The sequence below is a fragment of the Populus euphratica genome, unplaced genomic scaffold (assembly GCF_000495115.2).
Source record: "Populus euphratica unplaced genomic scaffold, PopEup_1.0 scaffold15.1, whole genome shotgun sequence".
Classification (NCBI taxonomy): domain Eukaryota; kingdom Viridiplantae; phylum Streptophyta; class Magnoliopsida; order Malpighiales; family Salicaceae; genus Populus; species Populus euphratica.
The window spans coordinates 601,177-623,493 of record NW_011499874.1 but is presented as its reverse complement, the minus strand read 5'-3'; the positions used below and the strand labels follow the sequence as shown (position 1 = coordinate 623,493).

General features: G+C 32.5%; 2 protein-coding genes across 4 annotated transcripts; one reads left to right on the top strand and one right to left on the bottom strand.

Moving 5' to 3' along the window:
• Positions 1 to 7,759: 7,759 nt before the first annotated feature.
• On the top strand, positions 7,760 to 10,056 carry LOC105127979 (NAC domain-containing protein 8). Of its 3 annotated transcripts, none has more exons than XM_011029466.1 (4): positions 7,760 to 7,858; positions 8,149 to 8,372; positions 8,502 to 8,694; positions 9,014 to 10,056. In XM_011029466.1, exons 2-4 carry the CDS (start codon positions 8,220 to 8,222, stop codon positions 9,601 to 9,603), a joined length of 936 nt encoding a protein of 311 aa, XP_011027768.1. In that variant the 5' UTR covers positions 7,760 to 7,858; positions 8,149 to 8,219; the 3' UTR covers positions 9,604 to 10,056. The 3 variants fall into 3 exon arrangements, with proteins under 3 accessions (XP_011027768.1, XP_011027767.1, XP_011027766.1); XM_011029465.1 differs by having other exon boundaries at positions 7,765 to 7,858; positions 8,121 to 8,372; XM_011029464.1 differs by having other exon boundaries at positions 7,766 to 7,858; positions 8,141 to 8,372.
• Positions 10,057 to 11,841: 1,785 nt separating this feature from the next.
• LOC105127978 (guanylate-binding protein 3-like) lies at positions 11,842 to 21,056 on the bottom strand. Its single transcript, XM_011029463.1, has 14 exons — positions 20,613 to 21,056; positions 19,809 to 19,970; positions 19,475 to 19,540; positions 19,137 to 19,280; positions 18,908 to 19,021; positions 18,587 to 18,688; positions 18,290 to 18,475; positions 16,728 to 16,817; positions 16,528 to 16,662; positions 15,074 to 15,196; positions 14,359 to 14,444; positions 13,654 to 14,266; positions 13,465 to 13,542; positions 11,842 to 13,305 (listed from the first exon to the last, which is right to left on the bottom strand). The coding sequence occupies exons 1-14, from the start codon at positions 20,883 to 20,885 to the stop codon at positions 12,268 to 12,270; spliced, it is 3,210 nt and encodes a 1,069-aa protein (XP_011027765.1). The 5' UTR covers positions 20,886 to 21,056; the 3' UTR covers positions 11,842 to 12,267.
• Between the last annotated feature and the right edge of the window lie 1,261 nt (positions 21,057 to 22,317).

The following is a 22,317-nucleotide window of genomic DNA, read 5'->3' as shown; positions in this document are numbered from 1 at the left end:
ATAGATAAAAGCAAGTGTATTGTGTTATGAGAGAATAACATTTTATTGAAAACTCTCTATGCTTTTGAGATTTCAAACTTAATTAGATGATTAAGAATGATAATGAGTATCAACTTCAATAAACCTCAATAGTTATTTTTTACTCAATAGGTAATGAATATAATATATATATTATTAAACTCAATATATATACATATCTTAATATTGATATAGTACACACACACACACATATATATATATATATATTGCCATTTTATTTTTTATTGGATAATAAATAATAGTTATATAATAGATACTCGAATAAGAAATAGAGTATGAATATAAAGAAATATAATTTATAGATGCCTATTGTCATCTCTACAAGAGAGCAATGAATAATTTAACAACATATATGAATAAAAGTTTTGTGATGTGTGATTATACCATTCATATATACTTGCATCCTTTCACTTCATATGTATCAATAAAAGTTTCTATAAAAATATTAAAATTAATTGTAAGAAAATAATATTTTTATAAAATACTATATAGGATTAAAACATTTGAATAGAACCTTGTATATATAAATATATAAGGTAAAACTTGAATAAAGATTTTAATCAAGACTCCATAAAATTTTAACATGATTGCATTAGTGTTATAGATTTTAGAAATTGTTATGTTTTAAAGTCTTCACCTTCATTTTTAGAAAATGTGAGGCAAATATTGAAAATATAAAAACAAATAAAACTTTTATTTTATATTTTAGGTAAGAAATTATTTTAAATATTATCAAGGTTTGATGATATATATTATTTTCTCTCTAAATGAGAAAATAAAAAATAAAAAATAATCATCAAGGTACCCTATAGAAAAATAACAAATATCCAATTGAAAAATTTATTATATTTTAGTATAATTTTATAAATTTAATTTTAATTATGTGTGATATGCATAAAAATTAAAAATATACTCATGACTAGAAAGATTCTAGATTATTTTGTTTAAAGAAGTCTTCTTTTATTATAAGTAGCGATATAAAAAGGAATAACACATATTTTAGGAATTCCTTCTTCTAAAAGAGTAAATGTAAAACAAAACAATAATAAAATATTTGATAAAAAAAAGATCTAATTTAATATTTGATAAATTTTTATTATTTTTATTATTGGCTTTTATTGACCTATTTTAAAACATTTAAAATTTCAGTACCAGAATTTTGTATATTATTGACAGATTATTCCTTTGATTTTAAACACTTACTTTATCAAAAATATTTTTATCGATGGAATTACAAACAATTATTGTTTGCCAGGAAATGTATTGTCAATGATTTGTATTATGTCACTTATTCTATCAATAGTATAATCACCGATAGAATTATAAATGAAAAAAACATGTCAAAAAATAATAATTATGGTATCATTTTGTTGGTATTTTTATCGGTGTGTATAGCATATCATTGATAGAAAATACTATTTATAAATCTATCGGTGATTTATATTCATATTACTGATATAATTAACTCGTTGGTGAGTACATATTATTGATGGAATTTTCTGCAATTTTTTTCAAACTTTTTAAGGGATTTCTTCCATTGATGATTCTGTTTGAAATAATGAATGACATTTCATGTAATTTTTTATCAACTCTCTGGAAATTTCCAACACGGTTAGTCCATTGATAATTTAGTCAATAATTTGTTTAAGTTTTTATTTTAAAAATTCTAATAAACAAAGTAGAAAAAAATTATAATAAATATAATTAAAATTAAATATTAAATATTTATTATAAATTTAAAAAATTATCAATTTGAATAAAATTAATATAGAGGTGAGGGGCTGAATGAGAAAAAGGAGGAGGCCGGTTTTTATTGGGACCATGGGGTGATGAGGTGGACCACATATACCACCTATGTTTATTGTTGCTCCATGTACAATTGTCTAAGTTTAGTCGTTTCAACACTAAATTGTTTTGTCTCGGTAATAAGCCAAATGGTCTCAGTTTTAACATGTTGTAAAATCACCTAGAACTCTGAAGATTGAGTGCTCAAAACTGATTATGAGCATCCAATGATCAAGGAACTACGAGACATCCATAAATTCTTGGTCGTAGTATTTGAGATACCATAAACCTAATTTATATCTCGTCTACTAGATAATCTAACCTCCAATTATAAATCCGGATCAAGTTTAGGATGGGTTGAAAGATTGTCCTTATATTTCTCCTGTAATTAAGTGATATATATTTCCTAAAAAAAAAAAAACCAACCAACTGATCCAAACAAATAACCAACCAATTGATTTAGAAAAATAATATTTTACTAAAAAACTTTTGAAATCCAACTTACCATGAACATTTGAGGTCAACAATCTGGAAGTTGCTACATCCCTTTTCAATGATCATCATTTTATATATGAGTTTCTAAAAAAATCTCAATTGGTTTTGGTTTGTGTTCAAGAATCTTAGCCTACAAAAAGAAATTATTGTTAGTTAAATATTTTCATATAAAACAACATTTTTTTTAAAAAAAATAGATATAATAAAGAAAATCTTACCATTCACTTTACATGTAAAATGAATAAAATGGATCTATTATTGTGTATTGTAATTGAACAGTGAATCTCCTCATTCCAGTTCTCTGTATTAGGTTGTGATCATCATACAAAATGCTCGGATGTCACATGCTGTATATAATCTTCCCATATAGTCTTCGAGATGTATGGTGGTTTCAAATCCCTCCAAATTGTCACGTTTTTCGGGCCTGAAAGATCTCTTTCTTTAACATATTCCTTTCTTTTTTTACGTCTTATACCAAAAACCACACAACTTATACGGTAGAAATGAGTTATCAGTTCAGATAATAAAAAATAAAATTTTAACATTTAAATAAAAAAATATAACATTTTAAAGTCAATCTTATCTAGTTGTATTGTAACTCTCTCAAACCATTCCGACAATAACATCTTAATATTAAATATATTAATTTTATATATTTAATATTAATATTAATATTTTTGATTGAATATGTTTGTACATAATCTAATATGTACTTTCCTTAATTCCATTAAAAATTGAAGATGCATCATATTATAATGTTTCTAGGCCTCACTATCAAAAGGGTGCATCAAGACTCTATCAATTGCATCATATGAATGGTGCCATGTCATGTGTTTAACAATTTTTATAAATATGAATAACCTTTGTATTCTAGAATTGATTGAAAAATATACAAGTTTTCTATGTATAAGAAGAGTTCTTCCCTTACCAGTTTTGAGATTATAATAAGCATTCTCACATGTTCTGCCCTCGATCAAATTTGTATTTTCAAGGTAGTGCAACATGTAAAAGTTTGAAAATATATCAATTTTCTGGTATTTTAGGTTGAGGGGTTTCATCATGAATTTAGCAGCGTAAGAGTTCCTTTTTAGCCTATCCAAGTAAAATGCTTCTCGTCCATTCGATACTTTTATAGTAACCGACTTTACTAAGCCTATAATCTGACTTAATGGTAAACACCTGTGAAACGATTGATAATGTACTGTGATTTGTGCACTTATACCATAATAGTTTGCCAAACTCTTTTAAAAGATCAAAAAACCTGGTTGCGTCTGTATTTAGTTCTTCATCTATGATTGAACATTCACCTGCATAACCCTGATTTATTTTCATCGCATCCATAACCATATTGTTATAAGAATTACTATTTTCATCTACAACTCTATACACATTGTTAGAATTAAAAATTAATTCAACCATTATTTTTACCATAGTTTTATAAGAAACATATGGTTATCTGTGTTTTGCAGCCATTGAATATATATAAGTGTTCCTATTTCTTTCTTGGTTTTCAAGTATTTCTTTTAGCATCCTTATAAGGGTAACACCTTTTTTTTTTTTTGCCGCCTAACATGGAGGTGCCACCTGCACCAAATAAAAATTAATATTTTCTTATGTAAGATCCTTTAATTTATAGATGAAATTCATTACAAATTAACATATTTGATGTCAAATCAATTATAATTTAAAAGAGATTAAGAGTTCATTTGAAATTGTGGTACGATGGAAGCAGTTACATTTCAAAGTATTTTTTACTTGAATATATATTAAAATAACTATTTTTTATTTTTTAAAATTTAATTTTAATATTAGTATATCAAAACGATCTAAAAATATCAAAACAAAAATTAATATAAAGATTTTTTTTTATTTTTTGCAAAAATATTTTACCACGGCAAAAACAAACAAACAAGCCCAAGTCAAAAATTCAAAACTAGAAAGTAATTCTCAGTAAAATATTTCATTATCACATAATTTGTATGTTGGATGTGATGGGAGCATTAGGAATCTTTTAGGATTGTGAGGACGAAAGGGTGTATATATAAGAACATTTTCCAATCTTTTGATGAACTAAGAACAGTAATATGTGAAAGAGTACTGGAGATTTGTTTGTAAAGCAGATGAGAAATGAGATTTGTTTTTTGAGAGGAATAGAGAGGAAAACTAATGAAATTATAATTTAAATTTCATTCCTCCCTTATTTTGAACCATACGAACATATTCTTTTTAAACTAAATTCCCATACGAATTGATATGTCAATAAATATATAAGTGATAAAATATGGATTTCATCAATTTAAATGATTGGCCTTCCATTAAAAAACAAAAAGTGTAACCGCCACATTTATTTATATGATGATTTTCTATAATTCTCAATTAATTACAGTGAATCATATTTGGCATTCCACTGCTATATAAAAAAATGATTGCCGGACACAATGCAAGTCATTATGGTGTAAAATATTTTTTATTTAAAAATATATTAAAATAATATATATATATATATATATTAACTTGGATATCAATACATTAAAATAATTAAAATTTATAAAAAAATTAAATTATTTTTTTTCAAGATAAATATACTTTTAAAAAACTATAAAAATAAAAACTATAATAATCCAGAACCATTACTATTCAAACTCGTTCTATTTCATTTATAGATTCTATTTTTTTATTTCAAAAATAATTTTTAAAAAATTAAAAAGGAATGATTTTTTTATTTAAAATTAATACTTTTTTTGTGTTTTAAGATTATTTTAATATAATAATATTAAAAATAATTTTTTTAATGAAAATATTTTAAAAAAATCCTTAATATCATCCATATCCATATAAAATATCTCAGATATGCATCCCAGAACCAGCATGGAAACGCTGAAATAATTAATTAATTTAATTTGCCGTCCACATATAATTTTCCCATATTCCACGACTTCGCAGGGAAGCTATCGATGATTAATTGACTCGACTCGATAATGATATCTCTAATCATCAACGAATTAATTTATAATATTATTTGTTATCTCCAATCTTTAATTAATACCAGGAAACCACAATCTCAATTCTTATATGGATCCAATGCCTTTATCATATGATTCCACCTGACCGTTACTAAAAAAATAAAAATAAAAAGCTTCCTTTGCAATCAAAGGTTCCTTGGAAACAAAATGTGAATGACAGTTGAATATTTTAATTTTAATTAGAGAAAATAATCATTTATTTCAATCCAAACAATTAAATCATTGAAAAATAATTTACACATAACTATGTAATAAATATATCAATGCATGCCATTGGACGCGCATCCGAATTTATGTTTATTAGTTTATTTTTTTAATATAATTATTGCGGTATTTATTTTCTAATTTTATGGAGTCTAAAATATTATTTTTAATGAGGTTTAATTGAAGGGTTCACCTCCTTCTTTCTATGTTTGATTTTTTAAATCTTCTCTAAGATTTGAACTTGAGAAGCAAATTTATTTAACATTATTAATATTACAGTTAATATACAATTCTTTCTTAAAATTTTATCGAATAATTAAATTTTTTGAATTAAAATATATTTTTAAAATATTAATTAAGCTATGTTTTTCAAAGATGTATACGTAGGCACAGTTACGCGTGTGTAAATATGTATGGCCACGCACGAGAAGAGTGATGAAGAAGCCAAAGCATAAGGAGAGGACGGTTAGGGAAGGACCCCCTGTCTGTCAGATGTTAATAGAGGAAACCAGCGGTGTGTTTTTGGATTTTTTTTTAGTTTTAAATTATTATTCTTTTATGTTTTTAAATAGTTTTAATATACTAATGTAAAAAATTAAATTGCAAAAAATACTTTAACATATTTTTAAATAAAAATATTTCAAGAAATAATATTTAACACGTGTTCAAATTCTCATGAAAATAATACTAATTCTATAACCGACACGTTAAAGTTGATGCTCAAAAAACTTAACGCATAAGCTTCTGTTGCGTTGCTTCTTGGAGAAGCTCTTGTAACATTTTAGCGTTATCCGTGACATGATGGCGGCTATCGCATCCTGCAAAATAATAATCCTATGCTTCTTTAACTTCAATACGCTCGTCAGCATGTCACCAATCATATCCTCATCACGTTTAGCTTCCACGGGTACGGTTGACCATTTAAATACTTTGCGATAACGAAACGATCAGCACCCAAAAAAAAATAAAAAAATAACTTACGTGGCTTTAATATTGTGTTTTGAATTAAAAAAAATTAATTTTTTATTTTTTATTTTAAATTTAATTTTTTTCTGATTATTTTGATATACTAATACCAAAAATAATTTTAAAAAAAATAAAAAAATATATTTTTTAATATATTTAAAATAAAAAATATTTTAAAAATTAACTACTACCATATTTTTTACAACACCCTTACTCAATCGATTACTAGATTTTACCACCACTCTTGTTATAATTCTATAATTATTAAATCTAATTTGATTTACAAGGAAAAATTATAATTTAGATGAGAATTAAATTTTAATTTAAATCAAAAGGATGTTAATGATGATATGATAAAAAGACCAATCAATTTACAAGTTTTAATGTAAATATTTTTTTTTCAAAAAATTAATTAATTCAAGTTAAATTATTTTTTAATCAAACCAAATTAATATTTAAAGTAAATTTAGATGCAACACATAAACCCAAATGGAATGATGAATTCACTTTCTTAATTCAAATGAAAACATTAGCTAGATGCATTAAAAAATATATATTTTTCAGCATTTCAAGGGGTGTATCCTTTTTCTTTTTCTTTTAAAAAAAATACAGATTAACACTTAAGAATGGATCAACTAGCCATCCGTAGGCTGCTATATGCAGGGATAAGAAATAAAAAAAATAAAATAATATCTGAAACTTGAAATACAATGTATCAAAATACAATTAATCAATTACCTAAAAATATGAATTAATAAAACATCAATTCACATATGTGAAGTGTACGTAAAGAAAAGAATTAGTATACACACACACACACATATACACAAAGTAGGTGTAACACACACACCCACACGAACAGCTAGCTCGCTGTTATTTTCATATTTGTTGGGGAAAATACAGTTTTACAAATTAATTTTTACATAGCTTTAAGCAGACTCTAGGTTGACATTGGAGCTAATATATATATATATCTCAAAGAGGTGAAATGTCCGAGAATAGAATGGAATAGGGTTGCCCTATTCCCACTCAAAATTAAGACTCCTCTAATTTAGATTAGGTTTGTTACTATTTAACTTTCGTAAAAATATTAATTGTTAACACATTAATATTAAATTAATTAACACTAGTTCGTAGACATACCCTAAAAGCAAAGAAGACTGCATTTATTCTTTGATACAGACGTATATACAATATCATATCATACTTGACGTCCAAGTAACCTTTTGTATTTCAAGAAGTTCCAGTCTCTCTCTGCGGTCTCCCTCTTTTTTGGCTTTCTTTTATAGGTGGCCTTTATCAAATTCTCCATCTCTCTCTGTGCAGGAATCTCTAGCTAGTTACAGGTATATGTTTATTCAGTGCACAAAAATAAATCAAAGAAGCAAGAAAAGGTGTAGAAGAATTAAATTCCTTTGCCTAACGTATATAGATCAAGATTCATTAAGTGGGCAATATTCGAGTAACATGCTCAAAAAACCTGCTTTAGTAGAGACAAATTTTCTTTGCTTTCGCTAACTGTATACTCTATGTAGATCATACTTCCTCTTCTTTTCTTGCTAGCTTTTTTTCTTATTTCTCTTTCCTTTTCCTTTTCTTGTTTTTGAGGGGCTTTTCTTGTTTTTGAGGGGATAAGCAAGCTTGGAAGTGGAGGAGACGAGAGGGAAAATTCCTTTGTGGGATGGGAATAAGACAAAAAATATAGAGATGACATGGTGCAACAATAACTCAGAAGATGAAAGAGTCATTCAATTAGTCACAAGTAACCCGAAAGAAGATACTATTGTCGCTGCAAAAACAGAAGAAATTCGAAGGATAACTTGCCCTTCATGTGGCCATAATTTTGAAATTCAAGATCAGGTATACTATACGCTGTGCTGTGTGGAACTTGGTACTGTTGCCTTCTTGTTCTAATTTTATTTTATCTTTTGCATTTTTTTTTTATCTTATTTTTTTATGGATAAATTATTTATCTATGTCTATATATAGGGGGGTATAATTCATGATTTGCCGGGACTACCAGCGGGAGTGAAGTTTGATCCGACGGACCAAGAAATACTAGAACATTTAGAAGCAAAGGTGTTATCAGATAGGCGTAAACTTCATCCTCTAATTGATGAATTTATCCCAACAATAGAGGGGGAGAATGGAATTTGCTACTCTCATCCTGAGAAGCTACCAGGTAAACGGTACTTGTTTTTCTCCTTTTCCACTCTTTTGCTAGCTTTTGATTTAGGGTTTTCTTAACTTGGGACACTTGCTAAGCCGATATTAGAACGGTTTAGCAGAAACAAACCTTTGAATAAAGATTACGATGCCTAGGGCTTGTTTACATGATGGTTGATTAGCTTGCTTTCTCAGTTTCATTAAATAAGAAAATTGGTGGGTATGGAAGCAACTCCAAAATTAAAGTGTTTTTTCTCTTGCTAGTGCTCTTTCTTACTCAAAAGGTCGACACTTTTTTTATGATTCCCTGTCTTGTGGTCGTTCTTACCATGCAGGAGTAAGCAATGATGGCCAAGTCCGCCACTTCTTTCATCGACCATCAAAGGCATACACAACCGGAACTAGAAAACGCAGAAAGGTGCACACTGATGAAGATGGAAGTGAAACCAGATGGCACAAAACAGGCAAGACCAGGCCAGTTTTTGCAGGCGGGACAGTGAAGGGATTCAAAAAAATTCTGGTGCTTTACACAAATTATGGTAGGCAAAGGAAACCTGAAAAGACAAACTGGGTAATGCACCAATACCATCTTGGAAACAACGAAGATGAGAAAGATGGAGAGTTGGTGGTTTCAAAAGTTTTCTTTCAAACTCAGCCCAGACAATGTAGTTCAAGCATTAAGGATTCAATTGACAATAAATCGACAAATCAAAGTGGTGATATTGATAATATTCACCCCCTAGCCAAGAACAGTACAGGTCTCCTTGAGTTCTATAATCCACCTTTTATGTCTTATGAGCACAGCAATCATAGCAGTGAAATCCCACCTCAATTTCTCCCCAATTTGGTTGTTCAGGGTGACGGGTCATCCTATATTAGGTTAGCTGCAGAGACAAGCAAAGGAAAGCTTCAGAGAAAGCAGTGATGTGATCAGAAAGAGCATTTGGTAGAGCAGAAATGACAAAGACTCATCCCGAGTGCATGGTTGTTGCTTCTTTTGTGGTGTAACCCTCATATAAATTATTATTATTATTATTATTATTATTAGATGGAGATTTTAGTGAGAAAAAGAAGAAAGGTGAATGGCTTCTTTAGTAAAAAAGATAATGAAGCCAAGTTCTTTGGAAGCTTTGCTGTAATGCTCTTTTACGTAGCTTTGGAGTTGGAAGGTACTGAAGGTGATATTTTTATACCCATGTAAGGGTACTGAGGTTATTGTTTGTAGAAAGTGTAAAGAAAGAGAACTCTATTAGCTTAGGTAGTTTGACATTTAGGGTTTAGCTTGAGCTTCATCGATTATTGTTTACAAATATACTTTCTTCTTTCAGAAGCTTACGCTTAATGTTTATTATATATAAATTTACTAAAATCTTTTTTTATACTGTCAAAATCTCAGAATCTCATTTTTTTCACCGAATATGAAAATAGGGAAGAAAAGTGGAGAGGTTTGGGAAGGATTTATACCGGCTACCTTTCTTCTGTTGGTCATTTGGGTATCTTAGTAGCGCTGTCGCCTATGTTTTCTCCCCTTCTTGGTATGCCATTTTTGGTTCATTTACTGTCAGTAACTATTGCCCACCAGCATGTTAGTTGTATAGATTTTTCAATGAGCTTGTTAATGGTTCAATTGCATGGAGTTCGTGTAAATCTTATTTCCTGGGTCGCTCAATTATCTGTTGGTATATATTGTTGTATAGAATTAGTGTCGGCATGTAAAAATTAACTCGATGACAGCTGATCCAATATCGGACATTTAACGTTCTATTGGGTATGACCAAATGTAGCCACAAACAATATTTGGCCAAAGAAATGTCGAATCTGGCTTTGTCTAGGTGGAAAATCCCCAAGCTGAAAGACTTGCGCTCACGTAATATTACACTCTTATTAATCTAATGCATGTACCAACAGAAGGATAGATTTTAACACCAAAAAGAAGAGCGGCAAGAGATGTCAAGGAATAATCAATGGTGATTTGAAAATAATACCAACCTGGCTAGCAGAAACTGTCGTGACGAGGGAGGGCCTTCCCTCTTTCTAAAATAAGAATTTATCAATACAAAGTCCAAGGCGAGCGCTGTGTCCAAATGCCATTTGACGAGGCAGGAGCCTCCGTCCATATTAGAATGTTCTGGAGAACTATCCTAACCACCCAGCAGACCAGGTTGATAGCAAAATTCAATTATGAGATTCATGCAGCCAATCGGAGGGAGGGTTCATAGGAAAGTCAATTGTGAAAGTTGGCATGCCAAATTTTCCCTCTTTTTTCTCTTCTTCGACGAACCATAGGGTACCATCATTTAAATCGTTCTCAGCTTTGGAGTTTGAAATTTCAAGAAGCCAAAAGGAAATTTGTATAGGGAAGACATTATGATAATTAAAAAAAAGCGGAAAAAGGGCACATTCCATGGAACTGGCACACACACGTCTTATGGGAAACTATACAAGAGTTTCTTTGAAGTTGCAACTAGCAACGGCTTCTATTTCACCTTCCCCATTTTCTCCTTGCGATCGGCACTCATTGTCTGTTTTCCCGACCATCAAATATTCAAAGACGAGTCTATCGAGTTGGCACTATAACAATGAACACCATGAATCCTAAACTGTTAGCTAAGAATGCTAATAAATTGCCGCTAATTTTAACCAGGCATCCACTGGGGCAAACCCCAGTGGATTCTCAACTTCAAAAATAAAACACCTCTTTCTTTCACCTCAGAGAGCAACAGGGTTGCCATTCTATGGAGAGTCCTCATCAGTTCAGTGCGGACAAGAACACGATTTAAAGACGGACACATGATCGATCATTCTTTAAGACCAAACACAAGTACTTGGAGATTTTTACGAGTCAGCTTTATTTTAGAGGCTCGTGCCAACCAACAGCAGTGATCAGATTAGCCTTGAGGATTTTGACACATGATCGATCATTCTTTAAGACCAAACACAAGTACTTGGAGATTTTTACGAGTCAGCTTTGTTTTAGAGGCTCGTGCCAACCAACAGCAGTGATCAGATTAGCCTCGAGGATTTTTTTCAAGAGACAAGCGTATCTCATTAAAAAACCTATTCCAATAATCAATCTCTCGAAAAAGAAAAGGCAAGAGAGAATGGAAACTCATTTGCAACAAGACTATTATGACACATACTTCTGCTTTGGAACAGAGAATTATGCACACAAGTAAACTTAAGAACATCTAAATATGACTGAAACCATAATAAAGTTCACTCGATAATCTTCTATCCTAGAGCTAACAGAGCGACAGTGGTTACACGCAAGCTGTCCAGACTCCAGGAACCCCAACTACGGATCAGGTTGGCCCACCGTAAGCAAACTCAAATAAATATATCTTACGGGGGTTCAGATTCAAAATACCAAGAAAAAAAGAAAAAAACCATAAACCTCACCCTCAATATGCGGTAAGAACAAGCCCTGTTCGTTCCAGCAAAATAATTTTTCCAACTCGGTATTTGGTACCAAAACTAGGAGAATCCACAGATAATCAACCGATTTAGAGCATAAAACACCTCTATTCTATTCGCTAACACTCCTATTAAACTACACAAACCACTCCTGTACATGTCGATAATGAAACTCTCATGACTTCCGAAGAACACATTTCTCATATAAAGCAAGGACGTCTTTCTTGTTGTTGTTTCGCAACTGAAGAAGCTCGGCACCAAAATTGTGTTTTGTGAGCTCCTGCCTTAGCTTCTGAGCAGTGAACTTTTTATAATCTTCCTGGTCAGTTTGCTGACTCTGATTATCATCATCATCCCCCTTAAACACTGAATCACCATCTTCTGGCTGTGTAAACATTACAGGGCTGGTTGTACTCCTAGACCTCTTATTTCTCCTGTCATTTGTGACAGCGTCTTGAACAGATCCTCCACCCATTTCAACATTATCAGTTCTAAATCGTTTGCCATGGGAAGCAGCCTTAAGCTTATTATCCAATGCTGATTCATTCAGACGAACTGAAGTAAACTCCTGTTGAAGGGCATCTAGTTTAGCCCGTGCCACTTCCAACTGAAGAGAGAAGTCTTCAGCTCTCTTATTTGCAACACTGTGGGCTTTACGTTCATCTTCCAGAAGATCTTGAAGTGCTTTAACTGTGCTAGCCCTCTCCTCATTGTTTGATTTCAAAAGTGACTCTATTTCTTTCTCCCTTTCTTCTACTCTAGCTTCTAGTAATGAAACTTTTGAGACAGCATCCAACTCCGATGCACGAACTCTTTCAAGTTCACCAGCCAAATTATTTTTCTGTCTGTCCAAACTTTCAATATGCCTCTGAGCCCTCTCAATTTGGGCTAATCTTTCCATTGCCAATTTCTGAAACTCATTTTTTTCCTTTTGAGCAGATACTGCATCAGTCCTTGCTTTATCAGCTAATTCTGTAGCCCTCTTACATTCTTTTTCAGCATGATTACACCTTTCCTGGACTTCTGCAAACCTCTCAAACTCAGATTGATACCTTTGCTCCAGATGGATCTTCTCCTGTTCCAGAATCCTAGCTTCTTTGTCATAAGATTGGGCCTTAGTATTTGCAGTCTCTAGCTTCTCAACCAACTCTTTAATTTCAAGCTTCAGGGATGATATTTCAGTGCCATAACTCTTCATTTTTGACTCAGCAGCCTGCAAAGGACTTGTTACAGTTAAATTGCTGCAAGTGCACATGGACAAATTGCGACCACCATAAGGTTTTTTACCCAAGGTGCATGCATATTTGGTGGTTTGGGGGGGGGGGGGGATATATAATGGTTTGTGCCCAGTCACGGGCTCCAAGAAGCATACCTTTAGCTCCAAATTTAAAGTAGTCAAACACTGCTCCGCATACTCAATTCTCCTGTTCTTTTCCTTAATTTCATCTTCCTGCATATCCATTGATATAGAAATCATAAATTTCTGGTCGTATAAAGAAACAACAAATATAAATTTATGCTCCGTGCACAAGCACAAGTGCCTGTGTCAGAAACAATTTACCTTAACAACCAAACGGCTAGAAAATTCTTCCCGCAGTGCATCTTCCCTCAGTTGTGTTTCTTTATTAGTTCTTTCTTGCACATTTGCCGCCTTCTCTAGAGCAGCTTTTGTCTCTCTTACAGCAATGTCATACTTCCGTTTCCACTCTGCTGCGTCTTCTTCAGCTGACCTTGTTTGTTCATGAGCTGCAGCCAACCTTGCTTCAGAAGCACTGCTCCGTGACTTGAGTATTGCAATCTCTGAAGCTGCCTGCTCTTCATCAGCTTTCTGCTTTGATAACACTTGATCATGTTTTCTTTTCCAATTGGATGTTTCTTGCTTTGCAGATTCCAATGCTTTCACTAAGCTAGAACACCTCTCATCCAATGAGCCACGATTACTTTGTAAATCATTTATGCGCCTCATATAGTCATCAGCAAGCTTCTTCTTTTCATTAATAGCTTCATCATAGCGCTTCATATATTCAGACTTATCTTTCTCACTAGCTTCTAGCTGCTTGTGAAGTAATGCCATTTTATCCTCCATTGAGTGACATCTCAGCATAAGAGAACTCTTCTCGGATCCAATTTTATCATTAAGCCGCTTGGCAAGGTCAAGTATTGAACCTTCCAAACTGGGGATTGAAATAGTTTTTGTTTATAAAACGATGGAAAAAATAGAAAATGAAAACCTTAAAACAACCAAAAGGGAGAGCGAGATCCAGACCTTTGTTGTAGGAACATTGCTAATTTCTGACATTTCCCCGGGCCATGACAAGTTGTCTCATATTCAGACAGAAGACCATCAAGGACCTGCATGACACTCACAAACCAGTTCAGCACACTACCATAAACCACATTCCAAGTCTGGAATGTCATTTTAAGTGCATTACTAACTAAGCCCCCCAGGCAAGGGAGATACAGCTTGCCTCATCTCTTATGCAATATTCATGTTATCCATGCATGATTGGGACACTAATATAACTAAATAGCTTTTCATCAATGACAGAGACATTTACATGTGCATTTGACAGCTCAAGCATGAGTTGATCACAGCTCATCTAGCTTGGCTTCATCAGCAGATTTATCATTGAATATCACAGTAATATGTAAGAGCATATGCCAGAATTCCTTAATTTTTCCTCCAGCAACTCCAAATCAACAGCTCTTTCAGCGTTTGAAAGAGGAAAGAACAAATGAAGAGGCTTCATGTGCTAACCCAGACCTTGCATTGACCCATCCAAACCTATTGAAAGCAGTTTTACTGTCTAATTTTACAAATTATTTTTTTTAAAAAAAATACTACTTGAGGCATCTAACAAACTCAAACATATTACCAGTAGCCTATAATGAGAGAGAGAGAGGCATAGAATTCCAAGTAACCAAACTTTGAGGCCCCTCACTTCGTGCAGAATCAATGAGACAACTAAGAAAATGCTTACTTTCACAATGTTATCTACATTGGCATCAGAAGCGTGACAGGCTGCTCTCAGTCTCTTTTCCATGTTTTGTATAGCATTTGAACATCTCAAGTCTGCCTCCATAAAAGCATTCCTCTTGTAATCCTGCATCAGAAGCCATTTTCAGTCAATATATATATTTACCAAACTAGTAATCCTATACAAAATCCAACTCCCTTTTTATGGAAAAGAAACCACCTTCTGCTTTAACAAAAACAAAAGTTATATCACAACTTCTAGTAACTTGGCAACCACACTCCATGGTCTGCATAATTTTTAACAATTTTCCCGGCCATCAATTAGATAAAACCCAGCATAAACCCAGGAACTGTTCTAACCCTAGCTAATATGCCAAGGAAAAAAAGTTTTGATTGCCATGATGAATGTTTTAGCTTGTTAGGTCTCTTTGTTGTGTGGGACCCTGAAGCAATGCTGGACCCTGGAGCTTGTTAGGTTTCTCACTCATCCTTATGATTCAAAACTCTCTATGCAAAGCTATCACACTTTTTATGTCACTAATTTAGATAGAGCATTGTACAGGAAGTGCACTTGCTACCAAAATCAGCACACAATGAGAAGCTTAGTGCCTCATAGGAATGCTAAAGCTGGTTCCCCTTACAGCATGGCCCTGTTTTTGCATGTGGCCAGGTAGGCATCTGTACAGACCTAATATTTGTTGGTTTGCTTCATGTTTTTGACAGAACAGATGTGCGTGTGTATTACCTCCAAAAACCTAAACAAGGTAACAAAATTTGCTATGCACATACAAACACCATAAGCCATCTCAATCTTTGTGGGGTGGCAAAAAGAAACCACCAACCACCCAGACACATAAATATCAACACTACAGTGAAGGTTATACCTACCTGGTGGCAGGATATAAGAGCAGTGATAATTGAAGTATAAACTATAACATGGGTGTTTGATGGATGGTAACACATAAGCATCCATATAACATAAATGAATAATCAATCAGGACAAGCTAATAGATTATGTAAAATACTTTTCGCAATGACATGCATTATAGATGATTAGAACAGACAAAAACAACAAATCTAATTAAAAGTTATCATGCAATCAGTAAATATTTCTAGTAGCACATGTTGCCTCATATGATGTAAATCTTCCAACTAGATTAAGTTTGACCAGTTAACTCTCAGAAACTATAAAAAAAATTTGGACTGATTCAATGCTCACATCTCCAGGCCTACAGTTCATGCCTTCAAGAAATCCAACATGTAGCCCAAGTAGATGCCATGCAAATCAATTGGTTTCTATGTCCTTTCCATGTCGTTTTGCAAAACTTTTTAAGTTTTTTTTTTTTTTGTTTGTCTTCTCTACACTTTATAGCTTACAAGCACTAGAGCAACTTTAAAACCTAAAGGCCAAATACAATAACCCATCATGCAAGGCATAGTACCCTAAATATTTGTTACCTCTAATGCTCTTCTGAAAAATTTCTGGAGAAGCCCTTCGTACTTCTTCCTTGCTGAACCAATCCCCACAGCAGCAGCATTAAATGCAGCCAGTGATTTTTGAACCGCTTCATCATGTGATTCTCTCAAAAAAACCTACAGTTGCAAAACTTAGAAAATGATTGAAACCTTCAAATAAGTACGAGGTGAGCATCACTTACTTCCTCAGGTGGCTTCGAACGGTCAAAACTCGACATATAAATTTCTGTAGCAGTGTCATATGCTCGCCTACACTCAGCTTCTTCAACACTCTGAAAAACAACATATTAGAGATGAAGAAAAATGAAAAAGAAAATTATAATAGGATCTGCTGCTTTATTGAAACTTCTTTCAAGAACTTTTTGAGATTAGAAGTTTTTATCCCATTTGTAAATTCTATATTAGTTTGTAAAAAAACTTTGAATCATGCATATTTATGTACCACGTGATTAAAACAGAGAAGTAGAAAAAACAAGATCACAGAATCAACCAAAGGGGGTGAATCTCCACATTCAAAGTGTGATAAGGATTCTGAGTATGGATCCAGCATCTATTTGCTCATACAATTTGGTTATCAGTAAAATAGAAATTAATATCACTATCTTTCCAATTGTTTGATTAACATTTTACTTTCACAAATTCAAAACATATATTGAATCTATGACTTATCATATTCTTATCATGTTTGATGAAAAACCTATGACCTTTTCCTTCTCCTTTTCCAATTTACAATTCCTGCCTGAAGATGACAACAAAGAAGAAGCAGGAGACTTAAGCATATACAGGCTTGTATTATTGAATTTTTAAGTTCTTAGACTGATTTACCCATAAAGATAATGTTGCTGTATCGGTAAATAATAGTAACCATGTGACTCCTACTCTTAAGAAAATTACATGTTGATGCTTACACACATTGCCAACAATTAGCTGTCACTTTTGCATCTGCTTTCCATGACATGAGATATTAAAAGAAAATAATAGCTGATTATAAACTGCAAGGAGCACAGAAAGAGAGATGGGATTTTGGATTCTTTGCAAAATCAGTTGGCTTTAGGTAAAATGCTTATATATTGCTCCAAATTCAACTGCAGATTAACAATTTCTTCACAACAGCTTAATGATGGAATAATTTAAAACATCTTCACATATGCTATCATATAAACCATTTGGTTTGTGCCAATGTTCTGTCATGTTTTGTCCACTCCATGTCAACTAGTCAAGCTTCAAGAGAGACTATAAGCTGGTTTGGATAACTGTTTTCATCATTTAAATATTCATTTTTAGGACACAGGATTTAATTTACCTATAAACATTTGCTTAAAATCATTTATAACCTTGAGACAATGTTCAGTATAGGAAACTTGACAGCCTTAGATTTAGTCAGAAAAACACAAGGAAGCATAATAATAATAATTTAGGCTTTCAGATAATAGCTAATAATCCAAGATCATATGTATTGATTGAGCTAACAAAAAATGATATACACTTTTGTTTTCAAATAATATAGATCCATTCATGAGTAGACAGATTCATCAGATTTGAGTTTCAGGCATGTAAAACAGGAAATATAATCTAATTTCATTTTCCAGGGGGAAACAATTCATCCACCTTGATACAGATACCCAACAATGTAGTGTATGGGTTAAAGAAATTTAATGAATATTTGAGGGTTACATGTGGACTCTGGCATCTGCTATATTAACTTTCATGCTTTGAAAAAAAAAAATCAAATCAGGATTCATACCTGCCATGAAGAAGATATTGTTGGGACAGCACCATTATTGAGAGCCTCCAGGTAAGATTCTGTAATACCAACAAGGATTGGGCCAGTCATTACAGTAGCGCCAACTTGCTTGGGCCTTGTTCTCTCAAAAACAAATTTGGTCAATGCATCCAGCCCAGCTCTAAATTCAGGCCTTAGTTTATCTAACTGCATATGAAAAAAGGGCTTCAATACACATAGTGCACCAGTAAGAGAAGATAAGAATGTGCATGTGTATGAAAGAGAGAAGGAGAAGCACACATAACATAAGGTACTAACCGATATTTGATCCAGACGCTGGAGATCATTTTCATTGTTCAAAGGCCGCACAAGGGGGAAGCATTCTCTGTCTGGAAATAGAGCTCTAATAGAGTCCCGAATCTATGACCATTATCAATGCATAATTAGTTAACCTCAAACATGAAAAAATAACAAAAGAAACTCCAGTGCTTCATAGACCAGCACAACTCAGGTAAGATAGGCCCAGAAAAAGGATATCTAAAAAATCCTGTCCAAATATCAGACAAAGTAGAGGATCCTTTGCAAAGGAGTCCATGCTACTAAGAAAAAAAAATGCAGTTAGAAAGAACTATAAATTACCTCGTTCTTAGCAGCTATATCTTTTCCACTTCCCTGAACTGGTCTTAGAGCAAGCTCTAGATAGTCACGTGGTGTTATTCTCTTGTTATCCTCTACTAAATCCAGATAAAAATCCTGCACAGGAATCAGGCAAACCATTTTAAGGGTTTTATGTAAAATTAAAAGTTAATGTTTCAAAACAAAACAGGAATCAATATGCCATATGAAATTAAATATGAGAAAATAATACCCTTAGAAGCCAAACAAAGATTGGGGAGAACTGTCCAAGTTCAGAAGCTGAACTCCTTCCTCCAGAAGCTCTGACACGAATATGTTTGGTCATTTGAGTGACAAGAGAGAGTCGATCAAGTGCTGCTTCATCTATACCACCCATCTAAATAGAAGAACATAAATAGGATAACAAATAAAAAATCCAGTGCAAAGAGAGAGATGAGACAGTATTAACAGCGAAGATTAATTGTGAATCCCCCAAATGCATTATAACATGATAAAAAAGGTACTTTTAACAAAAATCAACTAAACACAAACAAGAAATGTCAGTCAGGAAGGCTAAGGTCTCTCCCTTACCTGATTGTAAATGAACATACTGGATAGTAGGACAGCTAAGGAGAATATCTGAGTGCTGTATGTCCCCTGTCAAAGAGGAATGATAGATTGAGTTTGGTGACAAAATACAAGAACAGGAATAATTGAAAGATTACTGTGTAATTCAAAAGAGCAGATGAGTGGAATGAAGAATAAAAAGGACATGGTGTTAATTATAAATAAGAAGGAATCACAGACAACAACATTCTACGAGTAATGAAATCCATTAAAATCCAGTCCATCAGTTCTGGAACTGCTCAAACACAACCAACAAGATAATTTTATCAGTTGATCCTTATAAAGTAAATGGGCTTACCGTTTGATCAAAAGCATCTATGCCTTCACTATCTAACAGTAAAAGATTGTACTCAGTTCCATCTAGAGCAGTTCTCTTTAAAGGCGCACTCCATAACCAAAGTCCCTTAGTACATGGCCGATGAGTGGAAGCTACTTGAAATCCACTACTCCTGCCAAGAAGCTACAATATACAAAGTCCAAGTACACCTCTTAGTTAAAATAACCAATACATGAGATCTGATGCAGAAATGGAATGTCATAACTTGTAACTCTAAAATAAGCTACAACACAAAATTCAAGCAGACATTGAATGATAAATCTGCTAATTTACATTTTACTTAAAAGAATGATACATGGCATCTGATACAAAATTTGTAACTCATAAATGTAATTGAAGCCTCTAAAACTGAACAAAGAAAACAAGGCAGGCGTAACTTAGCACTTTCAACAAATCTTGCTTTCAAAAAAAGCCCAAATTATAAGGAACACAAAAAGAATAATAAAAGATTAGAACCCATACTACATAAATTTCCATTCCATGCACTTAATTACTCAAGGAGGTGAAAAATCACTACCTCTTCACTTCCATTCCATTATTTATCTTCAAGCTACCCTTTCAATGAAACAATTCATGCACTTAATCACTTGAACTCGGAAGAAACACTGCATTTCGTAAAATATCACAAAACCCTAACGCCATTATTTATCTTCAACTTTTCCACTGCCAAAATCCTAACGCCATTCCAATTAAATCCCTAAAATATCACAAACCCTAAAAACCCCAAACTTTCACCAACCACAAAACCATAATTAGTTCACTAACCTGATTCAAAATAAAGCTTTTTCCCTGTCGAGAGCGACCGCAAACCGAAACAACACCGATTGGTTCCTTAACAAGCTGGAGAGCAGCCACCGCTTCTGAATCCATCCGGAACTTCCCTTTCTCATCATAGTAAACAAGTCGGATAGGCCTCGCCGGTCCGGTGACAGGAGGAGACGACGGAGACGGCGACAAGGAGGACGAAGACGAAGGCGAGTAGGATGACTGCGGTGAGGAGTCGGTGGTGGTATCTCTTCCTCTAAAGATTTTGAACATCTTGTGCGCTTTTGCTGTGAGTTAGTTAGCGATGGGTTTTTTGCCTTTGATTTTCTTGCTTTCTTTCTTGCTTTGTGGTTCAAAAATTGGGGAGGGAAAGGGACATAAAGAAGCGGCTTTGCGATTTTTAAAGGAGGTGGGTGCGTGGAGAGACAGACACCTCCACGGTTCTTTTGAGGGTCAGCACGACAGCGTGGAAATAAAGCTAACAGCTTGGCCTGGCTATTGTTTAATCCTTTTTTGTTTTGTTTTTCTCATTGTTTATAAGATTGAATCTTTAGAAACCTATGGAAATGTTTATTAATAAAAAATTTTATATTATTATTGTTGTTGTTAGGATTTGGATTTAAGTTTTTTTTTTTAATTTGAGAATTGAATTTGGATCATTTGTCATTTACATTCCTGTTAATTATTCATTACCGTGTTATAACTTGAATCAAAGATTGTATTCAAAAGAGAAAGAAAGATTAATTCAATTGTATTGGCAATTCCCCTCGGGTTTCTGTCCATCTAACTTCTAAATTTGTGTTTGGTGTTGGTTTTGTAGTGTAAATTTTGTTTCAAGAGTGTTCGTTGTGTTTGGTGTTGGTTTTGTAGTGTAAACTTTGTTTCAATAGTGTTGGTTGTTTGAAAATATATTAAAATAATTTTTAAAATATTTTATTTTTAATATTAGTAAATGAAGCATTACAAAAATATAAATTTATATCAAATATAAAAAAATTAATTATAATAATCTCTTTGAAATATTATAAAAATACAAAATAATTTCCAAGCTTTATTAATTTTGTGATCCAAAAATTGAACCAGGATTTTTTTTATTAAAAAATATTATTTTCAATCTATTTTAATTAAAAAAAACACTTAATAAATACTCTCTTAGTCTCAATAAATCAATCTCTCAACTTAAAATATGTCTAAATTAGTCTAAAAAACAAAATCAAATTCAAGAAAAATCTTTCTTAATCTTGATTTACTTTTTTTTTGGCAATATAGAAAACACTTTAATAAAAATATTATCGTCAAATAGAACTGTTGACACTAATAATAATAATTTCTTGATGAGTTACTCTCTTATATCAAACTAGGTGATTGAATCGAAATAAAAATAAAGTTTTAAATTAAAATATAAAAGCTAGAAATGACAGGGATATAAAATAAAAATTATTGCACCCAACATCACAGCGGTTTTAAAAATTTATAAAGGAAAAGAATAGATTTCTCACATCTTGTTTTTTAGTGAAAAAAAGATCTTATTTAAGGAGTTAACACCTAGTATTATGGTCACTAAGAACCCTAACTAGTTAATAAAAATTCTATGGTATAAGACTGATTATGTAAAAAGAAAGATATTATCACCACTTAAATGTCCTGCCTGTTGTAGACTGCATTGCTGGTTTTGTCTTAAATTGCTAAAAGTTTGATGGTGTAT

Excerpts from the sequence above, each read along its gene's own strand:
- LOC105127979 (XM_011029466.1), top strand. The coding sequence starts at position 8,220 with ATGACATGGTGCAACAATAACTCAGAAGATGAAAGAGTCATTCAATTA. Across the intron at positions 8,373-8,501 it reads ATTTTGAAATTCAAGATCAG|GGGGGTATAATTCATGATTT; the intron begins GTATACTATACG and ends GTCTATATATAG. Across the intron at positions 8,695-9,013 it reads TCATCCTGAGAAGCTACCAG|GAGTAAGCAATGATGGCCAA; the intron begins GTAAACGGTACT and ends CTTACCATGCAG.
- LOC105127978 (XM_011029463.1), bottom strand. The coding sequence starts at position 20,885 with ATGTTCAAAATCTTTAGAGGAAGAGATACCACCACCGACTCCTCACCG. Across the intron at positions 18,689-18,907 it reads ATATAGCTGCTAAGAACGAG|ATTCGGGACTCTATTAGAGC; the intron begins GTAATTTATAGT and ends TAATGGTCATAG. Across the intron at positions 13,543-13,653 it reads CTAGCCGTTTGGTTGTTAAG|GAAGATGAAATTAAGGAAAA; the intron begins GTAAATTGTTTC and ends ATGGATATGCAG.